Below are 20,855 nucleotides of genomic sequence, written 5' to 3'. Positions count from 1 at the left end.
AAACAATTAAATGTAAATGACATGTAAATGTCTTTAAATGTGTGTGCGCATATCTTGAATATATACATATGTAATATATCCTCCTGCGACTGTGAATTAACTCAAACAATTTAAATTTATTTCAGTATTAAATAATGCCATAATAATATATTATGTATATCAAAAGTATAAACTTTATTATGCATCAAATAGCCAATAGAAAAGTCAAGATTCTTATGTGTAGTATAAAATTCTATCAAATGCTATGATATGTTGCAATTTTTTAATTGCTATATTTACAATATGATTATCTATATATGACTTATTTCAACAAATTATTCAGTAAGCATTGTGAGCACAGCTCGCAAATTTCGTAAAGTAGCATCATTGATATCACTTTTTCGTTTTATAATACTTTCTAATTCATTGCATATCTTATTTACACGTTCGTTCAGTTCTTTCGACATATTTTCATATTTCATTTTCTCTGATTCTATCCTTGGTATTTTTACGTCCTTTTTAGAATCTTGGAAAACCACACATATATGCTTCGTATTGTCGTTCATAGATTCTTTAATTAAACACAACAAATAGGATTTAACATTTAAAATATCTTGCAATTTATAATATTGCGTATAAGATAAATATGCAGGCACGGAATCGCAAATCGTTAATTTTCTGGAAATCGCATTTGCAACCTTTGCCACAAGTTCTTCGTTAGGACACGTATGTGCCAAACGATCGAAACTTTCGAGCATTTCTTGAGACACCCATGGATTTTCATCCTCTAACAATCTACAATTTAGCTCTGCGAACCCGTTGATCACTTTAGGTTGGGCATTCTTAAATGTCATAGCTAAGTCTTCTATATAATACGCTATCTTTATTTTTGCATGAGGTAATGCGTGCAAAGATAAATTAGCTATAGCATTTAAAATCTAAAAAAAAAAAAAAAAAAAAAAAAAAAAAAACAATTGTATAGATCGGTTTATTCTTGTTCTTCGAATACGAAATTAATAGAATTATACATACAGAATCATGATAAAAAAAGTCATGTTGAGTACCATCAAGTACATTTATGGAAAAATCAGATAATATGAATGAATATCTATAATCGCATCCTTCAATGATATTTGTAATAAAATTCCATAATTTGGATATAACATCGATCATTTCTTTTTCCGTTATATTGCAAAATTTGCTCGCTGCTGGTATTAATTTTGTCTACGATAAAAATAATATAAATAAAAACACAAATTCATACTTGATATAAAAAAAATTTACCATTAAGATCTTTAAACTATATTTACCAATTGAAACCAATGTCTAGCACTAGGCTGTTGTAAAAAATTGTCGATTAAATTTGAAATGTTTGTAACACTAAAAGCTAACCGTTCGCATATAATCGTACGTGTTTTGTATGGTAACAATCGTGAGAAAGGTAACCATAAACATGCATCTATATCATCTAATTCGAATATTACAGAATGCTTTTCGTTTTCTGGCAATAAAGTATAAAGTCTACTAATTAAATTTTTTAAAACACACACTTCAAGAGAATTGCGACGTTCGACCAAAATGGCATATGTGTGCATTAAATATTTCACGTGAGAACTACATAAATACGGTGAGCTATAACTGAAAGAAAAAAAATAATAATATGTTCTAAATTACAAATAATAATTCGATATAGTTAGAAAATAATATATAATAATTGAATATTATTAAGAAATGATTAACTAACCGTCCTATGCAATACCAAACGTCAGAACTAAGTAAGGAATTCCAAAAAATTCCGCTCAAAAGATTTTTTAGTAATATCTTTTCAACAATATGGAAATTTTCACAAGGCATAGAAATAATAAATTTGCAAATCGATACCAAAGTTGCTGCATAAAGATCGATTGGACCTGCTTTTTCTTCGAAGTTGTAATTGCTTGAGAGCTGCAATTCTCCAACACAAAGTTCTTCTTGCACTTCGTAAAAAATGTGTTATTGTAGAACAAAAATCATACAAATGCATAAAAATAATCTAGGTTACTATTTATAAAAAAAGATAATCACTTACAATAATCAAAATTTGTGAACATAATGTCGAGTACTGATTGTGTTTCTAAGATCCAGTTACAGTATTTATCATAAGGAATATTGTTTATTGCTTTCAAAATTGCAAGTGTTAGTAAATGGAAACCTAATTTATCAACATCCTCTTTTAGTCTATATTGAAAGTAAATCTAAAATAGTTTAATGTAAGATAAAAAAAATTCAGTTATCTAATAAAACGTAATAGTATTCAAGAAATTAACGAACTTGGTTAAAGTTGCTATTTTTCAAAAGAATATTTAGAAGAAGGGTTGTTCCTGATGATATATTATTATTCAGCATATCAACTGCTATACTGTCCATTAAGAAAGCAGTATACCTAGATTAAACAATGCACATTTTCTGCATTATCCTCTAAACCAATATATTATGTTTTACATAAATTAAGAAAAAGTTAAAAAAATGATATACCTATGTAGGTGCAATAGAAGTTCAACCAATGTAAAGAGAATATCATTACTTAAATATTTACAGTAAGCTGAAGTCAATTTAGTAATGATATTTAAAATTATACTAGCACCTTTTAATGTCCTTTCTTCGTTTTTACTGTTTGGATCCTGATTATAAAGTAAATATAAATAAACTTTCACAATTACAACTCAAATGATAATAAAAAGAAATGATAATACTAATACCAAAATTGTGGAATACAAAATATTGGTTTCCTTTGTAATTTGTTGAAATGATGTAATAACGTTTTCTGGAGATGTTGTTTTGATATCACTGCAATAAGTTATAGCTAATTTGGCAAAAGATGTTGTTGTTCCCACAAAAGTTTTTAAATCTAGACCATGTGAACTTGCAGCAATAGCACCAAGTAATTTTATTACTATATAATAAAATAAGCAAAAAGTGATTAGTCAAGAAACAAGATTAATTGTAACTTTTATTTACATGCTATGTATAAAAAAACATAAACCCTATAAAATTATGTACCATTTAGTAATGATGCCATCTCAGATTCTATATTCACATCAAAAATAATGACATCTTCTAAAATAGTCAAAAATATTTTAAGAATTCCACTTGCTTTTCGGAAAAGACTCATTAATTCCTTCGATAAATCTTTGAAAATTGTTCCATAAATATGTGAACTAAAAAATAATAATTTTAGTATAGGAAAATTTATAAAATTAAAAAAAATAAAAATAATAATTAATTAATTCAGTAAACAATATACTACTATATTGATAAATTACCTTGTCTTGCAATGTTCAAAAACTAGTTTTATAGAAGATGGTAAAATATCAGGTAGCGATTTAACATATTCAATGGAGACCTTCCCAAAGCTAGATACATATTCCACAGATTTTTGATAAAAATCCAATATACCTTCGCAATTAAGTAATTTATCTTTTATATTATTCAAAATATTGGATACTGTAGTATTTGTCAAAAGTATATCAATTTGTTTTAAAATCTGTTAAGTATAAATTTATTTTATTCTTAGAAAAAGCTAAATATATGAATATTTTCAATATGAATGAAATATAGTTCATGCAAATTAAAAATTACTCGACATAGGAGAGAATGAACCATAGGTAAAATTAGACTGAAGAAATTCTCCTCTAATAACTCTCTCTTACAAGTAGACCAAGATTTCTCTAACAATTGCTGCCATTCCTCTATCTCAAACGTTGGATTTGCACTCTCCAATGCTATGTATAATCAATAAAGTATAAAAAATAAAGGAAAACATAAATATTAATTTTTATTTCACGTAAGATATTCAGATTTTGTAAATTTTATCAAAGGATATCTTTAATTGTGATATAGGAGATTCGGCATCAATATCACTTGTAGTAAAAGATATAGTATTATTGAATTGATCTTCAAATGAATTTTGATCTGCCATTTCTATAAATATTTGATATAATATTGTTATAAAATCATTCCGCTTTAAAATAAATTGAACCTATAAAAATAATATAGTTATATTTTTAATATTTTAATTTTTTTGTTATTACATACTACATTAAGAATATTTAATTATATACTTTCTTTATGAGAAACAAATCAGAATGACATCAGAATCACTAAAAATGATTTTTTAGTCATAACTAAACGTACTATTAAACTTAAAACAGTTATAGAGTCCATAAAAAAATATTTGTTTATAATACTACTTTGTTTATGAGAATAAACTTTATATGAAAAAACAATAATTAATAATCAAACAAATAGGCGGGAAAACTCTAACATGCTGGTGTAATAAAGAATATAGCGAAAACTTACAGTTTATAAAAATGTATCCTACATGAAGAACTATTTCACATTGATTTCAAACGAGTATAATATAAAAATATCAAAGCATTAAACATACTGTTCTTATGTACTATATACAATTTCCAAATACGTAATATAAATAATAAATCGCACATAAACAATTCTCCACATTTGTCGTCTTACTTCACGTTCATACTAGGTGGCGCTAGTAATTACAAAATCTGATATAAAGTTTAGACGCTAGAGGACAGTTAAATATTAATACCAATCTTCTCGAATACTGACTTATTACTCCCTAACTGTATTATCAACACAGTTTATACGCTATATATATTTAATTTAAAAGAAGTAAATTTTTCATTCATTTATGTACAGTTTCCGCATAAAAACTTTTACATAAATAAAAATTAATAGAATAATTCTATTAATTTATGTTAAATTGTTACAAAGTTCTATTTTTAATTAATAATAATGAGGATCATTTTTTATTATTAATATTTAAACAAATATTATAAAGCATTATGAAAACATTTAGAATATTTTAATTGATACTGAAATGATATCCTATTAACTCTGCATATGTACTATTAATATAATGCTTAGAACTTCGATTTCAAACGAACTGCCATATTAATCGAAAGTATGGCATAGTGTCAGTAACAGACAAGAAGACAAAAGAGAAAAGTAAATTCGTATGATGGGCTGATGTCATGGCAACTACAGACAACAAGCTGCCAGATCACGAAGTAGTTTTGATCAATAATCTCGGATGACCGGTAGACCTTCGAGTGTTCTATTAGTGATTTCGAGGATTCTATATAGTACATAGATAGTAGAAGGAAAGAGGTATTGCACCTTCGAGGTGATGTATTGATGAAAGACCAATTTAAATTCATATGGTGACGATTAAGTATCAAAAATTAATAAAGATATATAACGAAGATTTCTCTTTAAATAAACGATATTCTTCCATGATCTTATATTATCAATTGATTTCCTATATTTTTCCTATTATTATAAAATCTAAAATATCCTATAAATCTATAATATCTAAAATATAATATTCAAAAATATCAATAAAAATATCATGATAGTGGAAACGAGATAGATAGACGAGTTGATTTTCGCAAATTTAAAAAAGTTTTTAAGTACAATGATCGGAAGAAAAGAAAAAGCAAAAACTACGCTTATACCGAGTTTCTCAACTAATTGTAAGAAACTCAAAGTCGAGTTGCGAGTTCGTGAATCATGAAACACGGATCGATTCTTGAGTTCGAATACCTCGGAAAATCCGTTGAAGGTATAGACGAGTTCAAGGTAATTGCCGTTGTGGATATAACGTGACCAACTGCACGAAGAACAAAAAAGCAACTTACTGTTCGACCACCCTCCTTTTCCTTTCGGTGAGAGGGTGGTAGAAATTCTGTACTGAATCGCGAGTAAGTTAGTAGTTGTAAACGATCATAGTAGAGGGCAATGGATGAAACTCGTCAGTCGGCATTCGATCGTGCTGTGAACACGATGCGAATGATCCGATCATATCTTCGTTCATTCGCATGAGAGAAGAGTTTTCACATCGAATTGTTACTAACATATGTGAAGAAATATTCTACCAACAATTATTTTGGAAAATCATAATCGTACGAATTATCAAAGGTATAGATATATCATGTTGTAAATACATAGGAAAAATATTCTTTATTATTTTTCCATCATATCGAATGAAAATATTTAAAGACGTTAATCATGCTTATATTCAGAAAAATACAAATGTCAGAGACTCGTAGATCGGTTGCTCGAGTTCGTCAACTCTCGTTACAATCGCCTATATCGCGGCGATGGCAAATAAGACGACAAAAAACGTCGGACGATGAGAAATCGCCAAAGATTCATGGCGATCCTATTGGATCTGGAAGAAATCGCGCTAATTCGAGATCAGGATCTTTAAGACCAAAGGTCCTTTATTGATTCAATCTTTAATAGTATTATAATTCTGTTAAAAATAGAAAATTTTATATTGTTCTGTGTTAATTATACTGCGTAAACAATTTTAATCTACGAATCTAATTCCTTTTATTTTCTTTTTATAATTAAAAAATTCTATTAAATCTTATAGGTGCGTATAGCTTGGGGCGAACGACATCGCGAAAATGACAGCATTGATCATGTCGAAGTCGTTGCACGACAAATTACCGGTAAGTCGAAGTCAGCCTTGAAGAAATCTCAAACCAGGAATATGATTGTAAATGAAGAGAAGGCATCAATACTTTACTCGAGGCAAGAGTTAACGGAAAGACTAAGACTTGCATGGAAACATCGCGAAGAAAATAAAGCCAATATCGATATATTTTTGGCGCATGGTGTCGTCGAAGAACGATGCGATTCTGAATCATCAAATTATACTACTATTTCGGAACCGCAGACACCTATCTCCAAAAGCGAAATTCTTCAATCAACGAAAAATAGACATCTTATTACCGATCTCAATAATTCGGATATTTCTCGCAGCGATAATACATATGAAATTCAAATAACGAAGCGTACGGATTCTCTTGGGGGTAGAACGGATTTGAACAAGGACGTCGAAGAAACAAAAAGACCAAAAAAAACGAAAGCGATCGAGGACAATTTTAAAGTTGTTAAAGCTTCTTCGGTGAAGCTTCAAAATGATGTTTGTTATACTGGGCCGATCGAGAGGATAAAGTATGTAGAAAACAACACTAACAAGACACTAGAAGAAACAATCGAGGTATAACTTTTACATGATCCTATTAACAATAAATCTTCTTGTATAATTATTTTCTTTCAGGTTTCAGCGGATCAATCCATTGAAAACGAAAAAAAAGTGTGCATCGAGAAGGAAGATAATATAAAATTACCAACATTAAAATCCGAAATTACCACATTAAATGTTCTAAAAACACAAAACGAAGCAGCCTCGGCGAAACAAAAACGTGCCAATTTTCAAAGCGGTACAAAAAGAGCATTTCTATACACAGAAATTGATAAGACTGCTGTCTCTAGAATATCGAACGATACCGATACTCCATTGAGATTAAATTCGATCGAAAGAAGCTCTTCGTGTAAAAGAACAATGGAAATCAAGCAGAATGAAACTAAGAATGGGCCACAAAATGCGATGAAAAGTGTAAACGATCAAAAGCCTAATCGAAAGTCAAGAAGTAGCTCTGCACCGTTACAAGGCCGAAGTTCATCTCGTATTCAAGTAAATATCGTCATAGATACCTTTGATTCTGAAACAGTTCAAAAAAATTCAAACGAAATTAATGATAAAGGAAAAGTTAACGAGGAAGAAGTTGTTACCGATAAAAAAAAAGAAATTCTATCGAAGGTAATATATTAAAGAGTTTTCCGAGATGCTAGTAATTAATTTTTTTGCAATAATTTAACTATCTCAATATCTATTAGCCGTCCTATACTCGATCAATAAGATCAGCTCCGATAAAAAAACGTTTCAAAAATATAAAGAAGCGTCAACACAGCGTAGGATCTGCTTGCAAAGACGAACAATGTAATGGTTCACGAGGTCGATGTAGAATATCTACGAAAGATTGCGATGGGAAATCAAACGATGTCATTACCATGGTTTCCTTAGTTAGTTCGACCGAAAGCGATAGTGATCTCGAAAATTCCCCGAACGAGGCTAAATTGATCAGTCAGTTACGAGAAAAATTAACTACAGCGCCAATCATAAAAACTTCGACAACGCCGATTCCAGGAAATATCAAGAAACCTGTGAAATCAGGTAAGTTTGACGACTCGAATGTGAAAATGAATGAAAAATATTGAACAATATATAGAAAGAATACAATTAAAATAATGTAATAATGTCGTAGATTTTTTACTTTTCAATACATGTTTTATTGATTTATTGATATCGTACCTCTTTTTCAAATTTTGAGACGATCCGTGTAATAAATGGCATTCGCATAATAAACTGATAAAAGCCGAGTAGGAATTCGATGAACCGTAGGCGTAACAATGAGACGAGGCGTGCAACGATAATTAAAGGAACAAATTACAAAGGGTGCGAGACACGCGACGCACACATTCCATAAATTATCTTTTCGCTGGTTCGCTGTGCTTAGATATCGTACATGAATCAAACTGATCATAAATGAAAAATTTTCATGCAACGATTCGATCGATATTTTTAATAGAACCGTCGAAATATTTTCTAGGATTAAACTTTTGAATCGTGTAGTTTCAAACAAATTAAGAGTTTTCAATCTATCAATGTTAGATAGACACGATAAACTGATGTATTTTCTACGAATTAAATGAATTCATGCTATTACGAACAAAGACTTTTGTTACATAAGCATAGAAAACTGCAGTATGTACTTGTCTATGATGCCATTTCTAACGGTTATCAAAAAGGTCTTCTTCATAAAGCGTTGTCTATCTTCTTCGTGCTATCTTTATAATCGATTGAACATGTTAAATCGACCAAACTTCTTCTCAACCCTATTAACCCTCAAGGACCTCCCTTCATGGAGCAAAATATCTCATTGAAACTCGACGCTCAATCAACCTACAATAATTACTTTATTTGAGTTTTAAACGAACTAATAAAACTGAAAAACGTGTTGGACTTCTTAACACTTAACAAAGGGTACTTTTATATTACATATAAGAACAGCGATAAATCTTTTTCGAAGTTTTAATTTCGCTCGTTATATCGATTCTCATTTTTCCGTTACTTTAAACGATTGTTTATGAAAATCACATAACAAATTTATCAATATACAAATTAATTTCTAATACAATTTCAATATGACAATATCTTCAAAAATATTACAATATGCAAAATAATTTAAATGAATGTAATATTCTCTAATTGCAATCGACATTCGTATTGTTTCTATCAAAAATAAATCTTACTAGACAATAAAAAGAAACAAATGTGCAACGAATAAATAACGCATCTTGTAGTTTCTTTTCAAAGAGATTCCTTCGATGAGGATACCATCTTGGAAAAAACGCAGTTTGATTGCGTGAAAACAAAAAATAGCCTCTCTCAAAATCGTTTCATCGTGATAAAAGATTCCGAAGATCTTGGAGAATACGGAACGAGTAAGGAATCGATTCTTTGGAAATCGAACGAAATCAAAACGGCTTTACCAATGCTATCGTTTGTCCAAGATGAAAGCGAGTCTTTATGCGTTCCTTTGATGGAGCATGACATGCGAAGTCTAGCCGTACCAATCGGAAATGTGGATGATATGAAAAAGAAGCCACATAGAATACGCAATACTTCAACGTTAACGTAAGTCTTTCTGTTTTGTCTGGATTTATTTTATAAAAATAGTTGTGTTAAATAAAAAACTAATTCATTGAAAAAGCCAGAAAAAATACGATCTCTAAAATTAATCTTATCCGTTATCACATACTTCGTTAACATTGCGCCTATTTACATTATTATTTATAAGTAAAGTAAAAGCACAATTACAACTCGAGCGTGCATCTTCTTTCAACAAAGTGTACATAGACGATGCGCGTAGGTTCTACCATAATGAACTTGGTTCTTCGAAGATATCCGCATTTTAATATTTCATAAAGGTCACGAAATACACTTTGATTACTCCATGATTTACGATAGTCGAGAAAAAAAAAGAGCTGGGTCGATACGATATACATATAACGTTATCAAAAGAGGTACAATATACTGGTACGGCCATTCTCATTTTATTCCACTTTATGTGAATAATTTACAATGTAAATTTATAATAAATTTTTTTTCGATATTGAAAGAGATCTTCAATAATAATCGAATGTTTTCCTACTACTCTTGACTAGTTGATATAATACTATATATGAATAGATGATAATATTATGAATAGATTGAATAAACGATATGATCACTACTAATTTAACAATTCTAATATACCGTAATATTTTTACAGTGTCCTTGATAAAAAAACAACGATGATAGAGATGAAAAAGAACAACGAAGCAATAGCAACGGACGATCAGTTAGTTGCTCGTCGAACAACTATGACTGCAAAATTTTTACTTCCAAAAGTAAGATAATTTACATATACATACATACATACATATATATATATGATTCTAATTATAAATAATATATCGAAAGAGTTACGCATTATATAATTCATTGTACCTCTCTATTAAAAGGTCAATTCGAACACGGAAATTTCTTTGAAAGAAAAGAATACAGATGCAATACCGATAGAAATAGAGCCTCGATTTCAAACGCGTAAAGAGAAGGATTGTTGGCATCTCTACAAACGAATGTGTGACAAAGGAGTCAACGTTTCTTTCGACACAGTTTTAAGGTGTTAACAAAATTATTTCTAGAATTTCTTTTTTTTATTTAGAATTTATATAATTTAATTTTTAACTATTCTATTTATGAATGTCGAAAATAATCAATGTTAAAGTAATATTACGAAGAAGCAATTTATTTGTAATAAATAAATGCTCGTTTAACCTATATATATATATATATATATATATATATATATATATACACACGATATACTTTATACACATATTGTTTCAGAGGAATGCTCACACCCACGGAATATCGATTACGTCAGAAAGAATATTCGCAGAATTTTTAAAAACCGTTTCTTAACATTTGTTATTTCCATCTGTGAATATCTTTTTAGCGTGTGTCAGTATTGTGATAATTATTGTGTATCGATTGTCTCGTTATATAAGGAGAGCACGAAAACCTATCTCTATCATAAAAAATTTATAGCAAATAATACAAATGTTGTATAATTGTTAGAATTTTTGTCTGTATAAAAGAAAAAATATAAAAGAAAGAAATCTGTCGCTAACGTTATTAAAAAATAAAATATAAATTTAAAAATAAATGACACGAAAATAAATTCGACATATTTTTATTTCAAGTCTCGATGAATTTATTAATGAGCGTATCATTTAGAATTAGAAATTAACGTTACAATGAAAAATGACAATATTATCATTGACAGCATCATTTACTAATAGTAGAACACATTCTCTGCAACTGTACATTGTGCAGTACGTACGCGATTGGTCTGGTTGGATATAATAAGTATAGCGAACGTTAGTTCGATGTCTGACTGGGAGGTGTTCTGTGCGTGTTCCTTTAACTCAAACAGCAAATGACTACATTGCCAATTAACGTACTTGTTCGCGAGAGACGCAATATACGTAGTTATACCGTGAATAAAAAGAATGCTTTGACAGATGATACGTGTCTCCGTTCGTGCTTCGCCAAAGCAAACGAAATCGCGTCACGACGATCGAAGGCAAACCGATGACAATGTAAATTATATATGCCACATATCGCTGTCATGACACATAAGACTAATGATGTCTCTGATAAATAAACATGGGAGCAAAGTTAATATGGATTACAAAGCTCGTCTTGAGTATAAATTGTATCTGGTATGTGTTCATTATAATTGGAGGTTAATGATTAACGTCATCCTCATTATACGATAACGTAAATTGTCGTGATCAATTTGATCCTTTTGTTGCAATTGTTTTTTAAATTATATAGAATATATTAGTACATACACAATGTATTTAAACAAAAGATGAGGGTTGATTGTCAAAGTATTCACCAGTTCCCAATGTAAAATATGATGCATCAATAACACTGATTTGATGCATGAGTTTGTTTTCTCTAACTGAAAATAATCATGATTGTTACTATGATATTAATATTGAATATTAATTATGATATCAATAGGACGATAATTTTATGATTGATTTTTATTGTTATTTCTTTTTGTAGCTTTTTTAAAAAAAAGAATATTTAAATTCAAATAAATTTCATAGCACTATTATATGCATCATGATAATTATTATATTTATTAAAACGTGATAGGCAAGGGAAAATCCAGAACCTGTTTTTGATATCTCTGAATGTGCCCTAAAACATGTGCCACCTGGAATTTATTCGTTATGCAAAGTCTTTAGGAAGAAAATCCTATGGATGTATTGTAATAAATTATCTTCTCTTTCGGGTGGAGGTAACTTGAATGATCTATCTTTGCTTACTATCTTAGATCTTCATGGAAATCAATTTAATACTTTGCCTCCTGACATTATGTGTCTTGTCTCACTCAAGGTATAAACATCTATACATTATATTATATTATATTTCATTTAAATGTAGATACAAAATATATCTAGATCTCCTTTTATATAGCGAATTATATAAAAAGTATTATGTAAATTGATTTATAAAAATTGTAAAACTGATGTTAAACTAAAAAAAAAAATATGCATGATTTTTGTAACATTTTTGCAAACTAATTAGTGTGTGTTTGTAACTATATAAAAGTACATAAAACGTGTTAAAAAATCCATATAAGTATAAAAAAAATACTGTGTAAAAAGAGATCTAGATATATAATTTATTTAATATATACATAACAAACCATTGATTTATACTTTAGGAATTATATCTACAGGAAAATAATATAAGCAAACTACCCAACGAAATAGCACATTTAAATAAATTAATTATCTTAAATATATCAAGAAATAATTTGATACAATTACCAGAAGTAATTGGTAAACTTCAGCATCTTATTACTTTGGATATTAGTTACAATAAACCTCTTCAAAAACTCCCTAAATCTTTGGGTTACCTACAATTAATAACAAGTTTAAATATTGATGGATTAAAATTATCTTATCCACCTGGAGATATTTTGAGTGGGGGTACTATTGTAATCATTGCATTTTTAGCAAATGAATCTGGAATTGAATATTCCCCTGAAGATTCAGTTTTAGATAATGACTTGTCCAGAGAGACAAGCTCTGAAAATGTACAAGCAATATACTATGATAAGAATAGTGATGTGCAGGTATTGCATGTTGATAGCTTGCCTTTTGGTGTTGTAATGCATGTCATAATGTTCTTATTTCTGTTTTTAGGAAACATTGCAGCAGTTAGAAAAAGCAAAGGCATGCATAGCTATTTTTATGTTTCAGAATATTTTGTATCAGTATCATCGCTTTTTATTGTTTATTATAATTTAACATAACTATTTTTATTTCATTAGTAGTCAATTTTACTGTTTGTTGACTATTAATAGTCAATTTTACTATTAATTCTCTGAATTTTATTCAAGTAATACATGTTCACTTATTTTTATATAAACTTTTACACTATAAAATTATTTAATTTACAGGAGCAACGTCAATTTGCATTATTAGAATTAGAAAGAAATATAAAACAACAGAAAGAATATGAAATTGAGGTTCAATCTATGTTAAAGTCACATAAAAAGAAGGTATTTCAAATCTATGTGTATGACACTAAGGGTTAAATTCATTATCTTAGATATAAAGCAGAATTTTATAATTAGATGCGCTCTGCATTCTTAATTCTAGCTGTTAAAAGACTTAGCCCTACAACAAACTCAGTTAGAACACAAATTAGAAAAAGTACAAAAAGAAAGGGACACTAATAGAGCACGTCTGCTTTCCTACATTTCTAATGGTATATCAGTTTTATTATTATTTTTAAATTTATTAATAAAGACAATTAAGAAATTATAACAATTCTTTGTCTAACTTAAGTATAATTCATATTATCTAATATTTATTTATGATTCAACAATAACATTCACTCACTTTTAGCTGAAAAAGAAGCTGATAATGTAATAAAAGAATTTCTAAGAAATAGTGAAGAAGAAAGGCAAACTCAAGCTGAACTATTAGAACGAGAAGCACAAGAAGAAATGCAATTATTATCATCTTGTCATTCAGAACAATTCTTATTTCGTACAAAGGATACACTTTGTAAATTTTGTATATTTAATAATTTAGTATAAATAGTATTAGTGTGTGTGTGTATATATGTATAAAATATTTTTTTTAGTGGCAATGGAAGAATTATTGGAAGAAGAATTATATAGGACAAGAAAATTTGAAGAACATACAAACTACAAAAATTATACTGCACAATCATTATTATCTCTGTTAGTATTTCACTATATAATTTTAATAGATATTTTTCAATTGTTACAATTTTAATAATGCAGGGAAGTAAGGCAGAATGATCATCTTGCACAAATTGTACAAAATCAAGAAAAGAGTAGACAAGATCTTATTGACAAAATACGTCAAGATGAAGTGTTGCAAAAGGTTGCAGTAGCAGCTTTATTAGAACGAAGTGATGCAAGATCTTGGAGTATTATGCAACAAGTGAATTTGGTCCAATCACAATTAGCTGCATTAACTAATATAGAACTAGAAAGAAGAAAGTTTGAAATAAACCAACAACTTGTAAGAAAATTCAGTCAATTATATTTTATAATAGATTTTATTTTTCTTTATCCATAAAACGTTATGAATTTGCAGAATGAGATTGCTGAACGAAGAGTAGCATTAAGTGCTATTCTTATCAGTTTATTAGAACAACAAAAAAATAGAAGAGATCAACTTCTGGAAACCATTAATCATATTGAACAAAAACGATCTAGTAGTGTAATTACCTGCTTCATTTTTATTTTATTTAGATGTCAATTTGGCTTATTTTATTTTTCTTTAATTTTTTATTTATTTTGAAGGATTTGAGAAGAAGCAGTCAGTTTTGGTTAATGCAGTACCATTCATTAATGGAAACTCGTCCTCAGGGTTTATTAGAAATGCTAGAACCTACATTAGTGCGGCATGTTGCAATTGCAGGAGCACTACACTGCCTACCTTTTTTGGCTACATTACCATCGTTATTACCAAATATTAATGATGAACAGTTACAAGCTGTTCGTAATATTTATTAGTAAAAACTTTTAAAATAGTTAATTTAATAATTTAAATATATTTTTAATTATTTATATACAACTTAAAACATAACTTTACAGATTGGTATAACAAATGAACGGGATCGCGCTGCTATAAAGATGGCTGCTGAAAATTATTTGGCTGAAATAAAAACAAATGAAGATAATTCATCAATATTGCCTTCTGCACCACCCGAGGAAGCTTCTACTAGTTATAATCAACCCGAACTTGATATTGGGAAAAGTATTAATACTGCTGAATGTGTCGTTTGTCTTGATTTACAGGTGAGTCTAATAGATATTTTTTATTAGATAAATATTGTTAATTTTTATAATGCTTTTATCTTTCTTTACCACAACATAAATAAATCTACGAAAATAATTTATTATATCATTACTCTTATTGTTTTTGATTTTTATAGTGTGAAGTAATTTTTCTACCATGTGGACATTTGTGTTGTTGCTCAAATTGTGCAAATATGGTTTCATCGAAGTGTCCCATGTGCCGAAGTATTATAGAACGCAAAATGAGAATTTTAAAGCCATAAGCCATGAGATGCCTTTTTTAAAAAATTAGAGAACCAGTTACTGGTTATTTTTAAGATACAGTACGTAATATACACATAATAAAAAGAAAATCTATTACATATATGCAGCATTTTTACTAATAACTTATGTTTACTATTGTGTTTAGGTGTGATCATTTATTTATTATGCATTTCATATTTCTCTATAACAAACTTCGTTAATTTAATTAATAAATTAGATATACAATCTAACATAAACTTTATAAAAATGTTCCTTTTATAAAAGCATCTATGGTCATAATAAAAAAATAAGAATACTACATATTCATATACATGTCTTTCTAATGACTAAAAATATAAATAATTAAGATGGATGAAGTTTGCCAAAATGACATAAATATTACTCAAGTGAAATTTAAAGATTTATAATTTTTCTATTATTGAAATATAACTAAATATTGCTAAATAAAATGGTCTCTTCTAATTATGTTGTCTACAGATTTTATTTTTAGGAATAATCTAAATATGTGCAATATGATAGTTTATGTATATTATTCAATTGAAAAACTACTGGAAATAGATCACACAAAACAAATTTAGAAAAAATAGATATAATTTTATTCTATTGTTTCTTATAAAAAGTAATATTTTAAACAAGAAAAAAAATTTGGATATTATTTAAAAAATTTCTCATACATAATCAAATAATACAAAAATTATATATTTGGTTTGGAGAAACCATACTAAAATTGAAGAGCTAGGTTTTATATATAAAATATTACTATAACATATCAATCTCCAATATACATCACATTTCTATAACAAGAATAAATATGTTAGTCAAATTTTCTAAGTAATCTATAAAAGGTTGTAGAATAAGAAATAATTTTGCATTTAAGTCAAGTATAATGAAAATTGAATAAATAGATTAAGCTTCTAATATCTTAGTCTGTTACAAAATTTTCAAGTTTTATATTAAATGTGATTCTATAGTAATATAACTTTATTTCTACATGCTCTATAAATGATATTGAATATTTAAATCAAAAATAAGTAACCTAAGTTAATTTCGAAATTTAATTTATTCTAATAAAAACGGCTAAAAATATATAGAATAAAATGTTTGTAAACCAACATTTGTATGACATTTTTATAAATAACTAATAATCATTATAGTAACTGTAAACATTTCGTATAATATTGAGATATAAGTTGGTTATGTACAAAATTAATCTATTAAACTGTATGATAAAAAAAATATACGGAATTATATCATTATAATGATATAATAAAAAAATATATACAAAAATTATTGTAATTATAAAATGTAAGTGATGCTTTTACCCTTCTTCACAAGATAAAAGAATAAATATATCTATGAAAAAGTGAACATCATACTGTTATATTTGATAATTATTATATATAATGGTTATAATAATAAATATATAATAATATAAAAAAACTGCATTTTTGCAATTGACTTTATATTATTTAGAAGTATTAATACAAAAAGTTATTGTCAACTATGTTATAAAGTTGTAATTTCCTTTCCAGTATCTTCATCTTCAACTACTTCATCTTCATCTTTTTTGATCTGTTTTTTCTTTGTTGTAGCATCTTTTTTTTCTTTTTGAGTTCTTTTAAAATTTTCTAAGGATTCTTGTAAAGGATCTACAAATTGATCAAAATCTATGTCTGCCATTGCCTGTATAACATCTGTGCCACTAATAGTTTTACGATTTGCTTTTTTGGCTATTATATTTGCTGACGATGTTAAATATAAAATAAAAATTGATGAAGCTTTTGCAATAGCAGTTCTTGCATCTTTTCCTATAGTAACTCCATCTGGTAAAGCTTCTTTTATAATTCTAGTAACAACTGCATTTGGAAGGTTTAAATCTTCTAATCGTTCAGCCATTTAATTATTTTGTGTAAAAGCCTAAGTAAAGAAAATAAAGAATAAAAAGCGAATAAGTTGAATGTATCAAAAAAATAATTCCTTATAAATGAAAATAATATAATAAAATAAGTATTATATAATATTTATTTTAATTATATAAATATAAAGTGTTTTTAGTGTTTATTTAATATTTTATCAATATATATTTACTTATATATATTATCAAACAAAGTAATACACAGTTTGTATAGGTTATATATCATTACACATAGAAAAGTATAAATTTAAAGTAATGTCTAAATGTTGCATTTACCTTCAATATTTAATATTATATGTGTACATGCACGTTTGTACTTCTTCCGAAATGTAATACTTCCAACGAAAAATAAGGTTTTACAATGCACTGCTTTACTGCTTTCCCGCTGTTTTCCGCTAAGGGCCATCGTAGTAAACAATCACAAAAGTTCGATCATAATATCGAAACTAAAGAAAATGAAATAGAACGGATTATGAATGTATTATAGATACTCTATAATCCGTCGCCAGATGTCATTTATCAACTTATTTTGATTTATTGTCAAAACCAAAAAGAAATATATTCTGTAATTTATGATTATAAATATAATAATTAATTAAGTCAATCGCAATAAACCTTTTATTTATATATCATATTTTTATTTACTGAGTTTGTAAATAGGACCAATAAAAACGATTACATTTGTGTCGAACAACGCCATCTTGCGTTGACAAATATATTGAGTACGAAAAAATCTTGTTTTACATTTGTTCTAACTAAAAAATATCAATTTTAGGGAATTAAAAGAGTGCACAGTACTTTGACAAGAAGTATCTGTCACAAGTAATATCGGAATCGAACACTGTTTTATTCCTTAACAAAAGGAATTGTCGAAGTGAAGATTAATTATCAACTGACATCATTTGGAGAAAAATGTCAAAGATCGAAGAAGGCAATACTCACATACGGCAAGCCGAGAAAAGGTATTATTATTGAATAACGAAAGAAATAATGTGAAAAACTTAATTTTCAACACGAAATAAAAAATTTTTGTTTTGCTATAATTGTTACAGCTTAAAAACTTCTTTATTAAAATGGAAGCCCGATTTCGATTTTGCTGCTGATGAATATACACATGCAGGTAAAATAATTGATCACTTTTGCAAATGATGTGACTTAATAATATATATATATTTTAACTCATTTTAGCTACTTGTTTTCGAATTGCCAAATCATATCAACAATGTAGAGAGTGCTTGATGAAAGCTTCTGATTGTTACAAACAAAATAGAGCGTATCCTTTCATAAATCAATATTATCGTATTATGTGTATATATATATATATATATACACATATATACATATATATATATATATATATATATATATATAGTAGCAAAATTAATTGATATTATTATATATTTAATTATATTTATTATCCTGAATTATATTATAGATGGTTTCATGCGGCAAAGTAAGTATTCATTATTATATGTATTAAATTGTTATTAACTATAAAGAAAAGTGTTAATATTATCTTGTACTTGAAGTCATCAAGATATATTTTCAGGAGTATAGAACAAACTTTAGTAATTTGCAAAGAAATGGGCAATCTTTCAGAAGTACCAAAACTTGCACATAATTCTTGTTCTTTATATCAACAACATGGTTCACCTGAATCAGGTGCTACAGTACTTGATAAGGCAGGAAAAATGGTAGAATCCACACAGCCAGAACAAGCTTTAGAATTGTTTAAGCGTGCAGCAGATATTCTGATGGTATAAATTACTTATTGTATAATATTAATATGAACTGTATAAAAAATCTTTTTCAATTAAAGGGTGAAGATAGTCCAAGACAAGCAGCAGAATATATGAGCAAGGTAGGAAGACTTCTGGTAAAACTTCAAATGTATGATCAAGCTGCAGATGCCATTCGCAGAGAAATAGGAATGCATCAACAAATAGATCATATACCATCAGTAGGCCGTCTAGCAGTAGCGTTAGTATTAGTACAATTAGCACGTGGTGATCAAGTTGCAGCAGAAAAAGCATTTAAAGAATGGGGCAATTATTGTGATGCACCTGAGGTATTTTTAAAAATAAATATCGTTTTATATAAAATGCTTTCTACTAATTATCTTTAATTAATTTTAACTAACATCATTAACTTATTAAATAGGTTCAAACTTTGGAAATGCTTTTACAAGCATATGATAATGAAGATGCAGATGCAGCTAGATCTGCTCTAAACAGTCCTTTTATTAAACACATGGATGTTGAATATGCAAAACTTGCTCGAGGTTTACCTCTACCACAACAAGTATATGCTGTACCACCTGTAGGTATTAGAGCAAATGCAGCAGAATCATATGTATCACCTAATGCTAACAAATTAACTGGACAAGCTACAATTGAAGCTGAAGTCAATTCTGTAAGTATATATGATGAGCATATTTATATTTATAATTTTCTTTTATATATACATTAACAATATATTTATGATTTATTCATTCAATAGAAAGATGATATTGCTGCTACTGTTGCTGCTGCTGCTGCTGCTGCTGCTGCTGCTGGTGCTACTGCTGCTGCATCTGCTACTGCTGTTTCTGTATCTAGTGATACAATGGAACAAATACCAGATAAAGTGGAAGATGAGATATCTAATACAACTCTACACAATTTGGATACTAATGAAGATTCCGATGATTATGAGGGTGGATTGTGTTGATTGCCTTCCTTATAAAATACACAATTCTTATTTAGAATTCCATATATATAGAATCTAATTTCAAGTATTATTTCTTACATTATTCCACTTAAATAATATACAATGTTAAAGAGGATATACGCAGGATGACGCTTGTAATATGAGAGTACAATTCTTAAATGTATTGAAAATTACGATATATTCTCCAGGCTATGTAGAAAATGGAACAGCAGTAAATAGTTTTGTCATATACATATGTATATATATATATATGTGTATGTATGTATGTATGTATGTATGTATGTATGTATGTATGTTATTTATGCAGAAAGATTTAAACAGAAGTAATACCAATTTATGTCATACATGATGTGTGTGTGTGTGTGTGTGTGTATGTGTGTATTACCATACATGCTTTAAGCAAGAGTAAACTTATTATATTTGCAAGCAAACAAACTGCTTTATACTATAGACCAGAATAGATTAACATATTATATAAAACTTACATGTATTTAAAATTGTTGAGGCCTTCTGTTAAATTTTTTGTAAGACATGAATTTTACTGAGGAAAAATTTATTTGTGACATTAATTTATCAAATTGAGTTCTGTAAAT

The 20,855-nt window shown here is 28.1% G+C and overlaps 5 protein-coding genes across 19 annotated transcripts; 3 read left to right on the top strand and 2 right to left on the bottom strand.

Moving 5' to 3' along the window:
• Positions 1–155: 155 nt before the first annotated feature.
• LOC124948271 (uncharacterized protein C1orf112-like) lies at positions 156–4,575 on the bottom strand. Of its 8 annotated transcripts, none has more exons than XM_047491645.1 (14): positions 4,318–4,575; positions 3,842–3,997; positions 3,598–3,744; positions 3,282–3,502; positions 3,019–3,176; positions 2,718–2,911; positions 2,494–2,639; positions 2,290–2,401; positions 2,048–2,213; positions 1,724–1,955; positions 1,530–1,644; positions 1,290–1,316; positions 1,012–1,203; positions 156–917 (listed from the first exon to the last, which is right to left on the bottom strand). In XM_047491645.1, the coding sequence occupies exons 2-14, from the start codon at positions 3,935–3,937 to the stop codon at positions 315–317; spliced, it is 2,409 nt and encodes an 802-aa protein (XP_047347601.1). In that variant the 5' UTR covers positions 3,938–3,997; positions 4,318–4,575; the 3' UTR covers positions 156–314. The 8 variants fall into 8 exon arrangements, with proteins under 8 accessions (XP_047347601.1, XP_047347604.1, XP_047347598.1 ...); XM_047491648.1 differs by having other exon boundaries at positions 1,530–1,617; positions 4,318–4,573; XM_047491642.1 differs by having other exon boundaries at positions 1,290–1,644; positions 3,842–3,939.
• A 1,220-nt stretch (positions 4,576–5,795) lies between these two features.
• Positions 5,796–11,579, top strand: LOC124948418. The gene is made up of 9 exons (XM_047492010.1): positions 5,796–5,964; positions 6,069–6,264; positions 6,425–7,057; positions 7,118–7,660; positions 7,738–8,074; positions 9,265–9,598; positions 10,236–10,353; positions 10,468–10,628; positions 10,856–11,579. Exons 2-9 carry the CDS (start codon positions 6,079–6,081, stop codon positions 10,914–10,916), a joined length of 2,373 nt encoding a protein of 790 aa, XP_047347966.1. The 5' UTR covers positions 5,796–5,964; positions 6,069–6,078; the 3' UTR covers positions 10,917–11,579.
• On the top strand, positions 11,385–16,853 carry LOC124948420 (E3 ubiquitin-protein ligase LRSAM1-like). 8 transcript variants are annotated; one of them, XR_007100719.1, is made up of 14 exons: positions 11,388–11,733; positions 12,179–12,421; positions 12,753–13,166; positions 13,237–13,266; positions 13,494–13,595; positions 13,696–13,804; positions 13,945–14,106; positions 14,186–14,285; positions 14,349–14,592; positions 14,668–14,793; positions 14,877–15,071; positions 15,171–15,374; positions 15,512–15,697; positions 15,784–16,853. XR_007100719.1 is itself a non-coding variant. In XM_047492013.1 (13 exons), the coding sequence occupies exons 1-13, from the start codon at positions 11,656–11,658 to the stop codon at positions 15,635–15,637; spliced, it is 2,118 nt and encodes a 705-aa protein (XP_047347969.1). In that variant the 5' UTR covers positions 11,387–11,655; the 3' UTR covers positions 15,638–15,738. The 8 variants fall into 8 exon arrangements, 7 of the variants coding, with proteins under 7 accessions (XP_047347974.1, XP_047347969.1, XP_047347971.1 ...); XM_047492013.1 differs by lacking the exon at positions 15,784–16,853 and having other exon boundaries at positions 11,387–11,733; positions 12,768–13,166; positions 15,512–15,738; XM_047492015.1 differs by lacking the exon at positions 15,784–16,853 and having other exon boundaries at positions 12,753–13,127; positions 15,512–15,738.
• A 226-nt stretch (positions 16,854–17,079) lies between these two features.
• On the bottom strand, positions 17,080–18,008 carry LOC124948423 (DNA polymerase epsilon subunit 3). Its single transcript, XM_047492021.1, has 2 exons — positions 17,830–18,008; positions 17,080–17,555 (listed from the first exon to the last, which is right to left on the bottom strand). Exon 2 carries the CDS (start codon positions 17,532–17,534, stop codon positions 17,145–17,147), a length of 390 nt encoding a protein of 129 aa, XP_047347977.1. The 5' UTR covers positions 17,535–17,555; positions 17,830–18,008; the 3' UTR covers positions 17,080–17,144.
• Positions 18,009–18,253: 245 nt separating this feature from the next.
• On the top strand, positions 18,254–20,493 carry LOC124948422 (gamma-soluble NSF attachment protein-like). The gene is made up of 8 exons (XM_047492020.1): positions 18,254–18,515; positions 18,606–18,673; positions 18,742–18,826; positions 18,989–19,006; positions 19,103–19,310; positions 19,373–19,621; positions 19,714–19,965; positions 20,053–20,493. Exons 1-8 carry the CDS (start codon positions 18,466–18,468, stop codon positions 20,260–20,262), a joined length of 1,140 nt encoding a protein of 379 aa, XP_047347976.1. The 5' UTR covers positions 18,254–18,465; the 3' UTR covers positions 20,263–20,493.
• Positions 20,494–20,855: the final 362 nt, after the last annotated feature.

This window comes from Vespa velutina, chromosome 4 (genome assembly GCF_912470025.1).
Source record: "Vespa velutina chromosome 4, iVesVel2.1, whole genome shotgun sequence".
NCBI classification, from domain to species: Eukaryota; Metazoa; Arthropoda; class Insecta; order Hymenoptera; family Vespidae; genus Vespa; species Vespa velutina.
Note: the sequence above shows the minus strand (reverse complement) of the source record. Positions and strands in the feature narration are given on the sequence as shown.